This window comes from Cyprinodon variegatus, unplaced genomic scaffold (assembly GCF_000732505.1).
Source record: "Cyprinodon variegatus isolate N-32 unplaced genomic scaffold, C_variegatus-1.0 Scaffold88, whole genome shotgun sequence".
NCBI lineage: Eukaryota > Metazoa > Chordata > Actinopteri > Cyprinodontiformes > Cyprinodontidae > Cyprinodon > Cyprinodon variegatus.
This window is the reverse complement of record NW_015150541.1, coordinates 22,640-27,825: the sequence shown is the minus strand read 5'-3', so window position 1 is coordinate 27,825 and position 5,186 is coordinate 22,640. Positions and strand designations below refer to the sequence as shown.

At 38.0% G+C, this 5,186-nt stretch overlaps 1 protein-coding gene across 1 annotated transcript; it reads right to left on the bottom strand.

Moving 5' to 3' along the window:
• Positions 1 to 2,003: 2,003 nt before the first annotated feature.
• Positions 2,004 to 3,605, bottom strand: LOC107083945. Its single transcript, XM_015373548.1, has one exon. The coding sequence runs from the start codon at positions 3,603 to 3,605 to the stop codon at positions 2,004 to 2,006; it is 1,602 nt and encodes a 533-aa protein (XP_015229034.1).
• Positions 3,606 to 5,186: the final 1,581 nt, after the last annotated feature.

Here is a 5,186-nt window from a genome sequence, read left to right as displayed (position 1 = left end):
CGCAGAACCATCAAGCTCCCAGGCCTCTAGTAGAGACCCAAGCTAGGAGGAAAAAGAGAGACTGTCCATGGTGGGTGAGGAAGGGGTTTTTTGTTTTTTCTATTCAAATTATGATAAAGAGAAAAAAGACTTGTTGCACCTCTCCTCATTCTTAGTTTTAATATCTGTACAAGGTCTAAATAAATATATTCAAATGAAATCCAAACATCTTTTAATTCATTTTGACTACAGATAAAGTTGTACACTACTACCCCTTCTGCACAAGGAGAGTCATAAGAATGAAACATATTTATCTTTTTCATGCCATGTACAATAGATGAAGTATAGTAAGTACGACAATCTAATACCTGGTATGTGAGCAGGAAACATTATGCAAGTGTAACGATCTTGGTTATGTTGTTTTTCTCTAAGTTTTCAGTTTTAAGTTCATCCAGGTTTTTCATTGTTTTCTAGCTTTACTGGTGTGTCTGAATTCATTTAAGTTTCTTAGGTTTTTCTTTGTCTGTCCTCTGTTGCCCCCTTGGGTTTTCTTTTCCCTTGGCTTCCTCATCAGCTCTAGTCACACCTGCTCCTTATCAGCTCATTAATCCTGCCTTTGTTCAGTCAGCCATAAATACACTACCTCTGCAGTCCCTCATTGCTTGTTCCTCGTCTTATTTCATCCTACCCTGGCTCCTCATGACTGTTTCCCCTTATTTCTCCATGGTCCTGGTTAGTGTTCATTTCTTATGTTGGTTTTTTTGGATTCCTGTTTTGATTTACATTTTTAAGTTGGATTTTTGGATTACTGTTCAGCTTCCTGTCATCCTTAATTAAACCTTCAAAGATCTCACCCCCTGCCTCTCAGCTTCTGCTTTTGGGTCCTCACAAAAACCTTAAAACCAAATCCTGACAGAAACTGAAAACTTGGGGAAAAACAACAGAACCAAGATCGTTACAGCAAGTAGAATATTACCACAAAGGGTCTCTGAGTGTTTGTTGATTCGGGTGTGTATCTTAGGTAATAAGGCAAGACAGGTTTATTTATAAACTGAATTTCAGTGGCAAGACAATTTAAAGGGCTGTATATGCGGGTGCAACACAAATAAATAAAGATAAATTGGAGAGATTCAAAAATATATTTATAGAAAACACAAAATGATTAAGAAAAACGAATGAAAATAAGACTGAAAACTCAACTAATAACACTCTAAACAATATACATTTTTGCAGAGCAGATTAGAGCCAGAAAACTTGTATCTAGTGAATTACTTAAATACATTTAAACATTAGAAAAAACTTAAGACTTAAAGGTGATCAAACCAAAAGGTGAGTTTAACTCAAATAGTCACCCGATGCACCGTGGATTCTGGCTTACGCAGTCCAAACAGAGATCAAAAAAGGGTCAAAATCCAGTTCTTTGCTTGCTTTATTCTCCGTACAGAAAACCAGGTTACAGGCTTCACGGGATTCATCGTTTGGTCTCACTCTGATTCCTGCACCCTTTCTTTGATTGACTGACTGAGAACTGTGACTGTATATTGATAAAACTGATAAAAAACCATTTGACCACCCACGTGCATAATGAGCTACTAAATACCTACCTATTTATACTGTGAAACACCCACATCCCAAGATAAAATGAACTAATTAAGTGAATTCCTAAACAAATCTTATTCTAAATAACAAATCAAACTAAATAATCTAAATTCTAAGATTTAACTCAAAATGGTGAAACAGCTCCTACACTGTGTTCTAGTTTAGTATGAAGAAATTAGAACATAGAAACAGGAATATAAAGAAGAAGTTTGAAACTGTTAACATCTTAACCTTTGTTTACAATAAAATGCTAATCAAACATTTCAAAGTCTATATTCTACATATGATTTCATATCTACTTTGTTAATCAAAGTTTTGAATATTTACAACACGTTATTTTTTCATATTGTCTCTGAGTGCTGACTGAAAGATACATACATCATGTTAGCTCCAATGAAGAAAATGAAATAACCTATTCCTTAGACTTAAAGACCTTGAATAAACATTTTCATAAATCCCTTACTGTGGGTTTGACCCTCCGTTTCTTTCTCCATTCTGATCTTCAGCTCCTTTAGTACTTGGACCTTCTCTTTTTCTCCCCTTTCATTCATCTTCTCAATTAGGTAGTCCAGGTGTTTAAAAGTGTAACCTGAGTTAACATTCAGGGCGATCTGATCCAGTTTGATAACATTATTGTAGGCCTCATCCAGCAGTGATGACTGCTCTGTTTTTAGATTGCTGGTTTCCGTCTCCAGGTTTTCCAAAAGACTTGACCTGGTCTCAAATTCAGCTTTATTCTTGTCATATTTCTCCTTCACATCATCCAGAGTCTTCTCAACTTTCCTGGTCTTTATCACATATCTCCAGTTTTCTTTCTTATGGTCTGATGCGGGACACTTGTTGGTACAAACTGTGCAGTATCCCCTCTTCATGACCTTGCAGTGTTCTGGTTTCCAGGCCATCGTGCATCCTGGATGACAGTTCTCCTCACAGACAGAACAGGTGACGGCTCCTTCATAAAACACCAAACCCCACATTCCTCCATTGATTGGTTCTTCTTCTTTGTAGACCTCATCGACTTCCATAGTAAAGTTCTGGTTCTCCTTCATCTCTTCTTCATGTTTATTATACTCTGATTTGATCTGTTTGATTTCGTTCTGCTTTAGTTCAGCCATCTTGATTCTCTCCTGTAAGTTCTGGATGCAGGCCTCCAGTCTGATCCGTTCATTCAGAACCTCTATGGTTGTTTTCAGAGGTTGAGGTTTGGTTTTTTTCAGAGTGTCTCTGAAACGACCCATTTCTTCATTAGTAAAGTCCCAGGAGTATTTTGAACCATTCAGATCTTTCTCTGTTCTGTTTATCTGTTCGAACTGTTGATTATTAAACATGAAGAGAGCAGGCTGATTCATCTCATCTCTGGAACATTTAATTTCTGCATCTTTCAGAGCTGAAAAGACATTTTGTGGTGCTAATTTTCCATCAGAATGAGTGATGAGCACCAAAATTTTATTCTCCAGGTCTTTTCCAAACAAAGACATCACTGAATTGAAGATGTACATCAGTCGATCACTCAGTCGATTATCACTGGCCTTCATCACCAGACCCACTGCATTGATCTCATGAACTCCATCTTCTGATCTGAACAAGTCAAACAATCTTCGGCTGACAGAGATATCTTCTTTAAATCCTCTGGTGCTTCCAAATCCAGGAGTATCGATGATGGTGAGAGAGAACGGCAGACTTTGGCCTTCAAAACCAAAAATCTGATAGACGATTACATCTGATGTCTGACTTTGTGATTGACTTCTTTCCTCCTCCTTTTCTACGATCTGAAACCAAACTTCATCCTCAAACTTCACTCCCACAGCATAGTTGAACAGAGCGTTGATCAAGGTGGACTTTCCTGCTCCTGTTTCACCAACAAGTAAGATGGTTTTATTGATCTTGTTCTCATCTTTCTCACCAACCGTCACTCTGGTCAAAGTTCCAATCATCTCTTTCTTTGGTATCAGCTGGTAGATAGAAGGAGGTCCACGATGGATTTCAACACCTTCTGAGATTAAAGCCTCCTGATATGATGAAGTCATTCTCATCCTGTAAAAAAAAAAAAAAAAAGAAAACTTATTTATTGGGGTGTTTCTTTGCCATGTGTTCCTCGTATAAATTACTAAAGGTACTTCAATTAAACACTGTAACAGATGGTGTAGTTATGGGGGGAGTGCCTGGGTTATTTTTAAGAGTAGAAACGCACCCAAAAAAAAGGCCATTTTAACATATATTTATATCTTTACACTGATGTCCTCACCTCCAAGCAAGCTACTCTCACTGCACTGCGGCCTCCTTATGCTAGTCTTAATTAACCAGATATTAGAAATGAAAAACCTTTTAACAGAGGGATGCAACCCTCTCATCTCCAAGGTGATTCCCAAAAGAAGATGGTGGAGCAAAGTAGAGACAAACAAGCGCATAGCCAGACCACTGCTTTCCCCATGGTCCTCACCATATGGAAATAGCTTTAAGTCACCTATTGAGCTGGGTTTCCAAGCCCAAGGCTGCGCATGGAGGTAACTAGTATAATTTCTATCCACTATCACTTATCCTTCAACATAAGCTCTGGCTCCTTTCCCCTCCCGGTGTGACATTCAAGAGCCGCAGAGGCATTTAAGCCCCTAAGAACATAGCCTCTGGGATTGTTTGAGCACTTAAACCCCTTCACCATGTTAAACTTGTGGTTCAAGGAGGAGAAATTTGAGACAAAAATTTAAGATCATCTGGTTAAGTGAACAGGATTAAGCAAAACAAGACAGAGTTTTTGTTTTCTAAAGCCCCATAAACCACCAGTGCATATGGCAAACATGAAGTCTAGTTGTAATTATATAGCATATGAAAGTAATGAAAACTTCTAAAAGTATTTTCTTCCACATTGTGTAGCATTGTCTGTGGGCCCCCAGAGGTGATCGTTGGCTAGAAGCTAATGTTGTCTGGGGAGCTATGAAATAGAAAAATATGGGAATCACTGCTTTGTACTGTAGAAAAGTTAAGCTGTTTCTCTTACGTAACAGGATAAGTTATAAAGGTTTAAACTGACATTTAGAAACTAACTGTACCTGTATTGTAGCGATGTTCTGGTTCCTTGATCCATTCTGCTGTATATTTCCTCCAGTTCCTGCAGCTTTTCTTCATCCCCTTGTCCCTTCATCTTCTTGATAAGGTAGTCCAAAATTACATAAGTGGATACTGAGTAATCATTTGAATCTTCGTTCTTAACTAACTCATACAGTTTTATGAAAAACCTGTATGCTTCCTTTATCAGTCGTCTCTTCTCTGCTTTTAGTTCTATTTTCTCTGTTTCAAGACTTTTTGAAAGCTTCTTCTCTCCTCCTCCCTGTTTCTGTTCATAATCATTTTTTAATTCTTCTTTAGTTTTCGGGACTTTCTTTGTCCTGATGAAAAACCGCCAGTTATTTTTCACATGTTTTCCTGCAGAACACTTGTTGGTACATGAGGTACATTCTCCATTTATCATCACCTCACAATGTTGAGAATCTATGGCGGTCATACAGCCAGGATAGTGACAGTTCTCCTGACAGGTTTTACAACAGACAGCTGTTTCAAAACCACATCTCTTATCTGTAAGAGGCTCCTTTTCTTTATAGGTCTCTGGAATA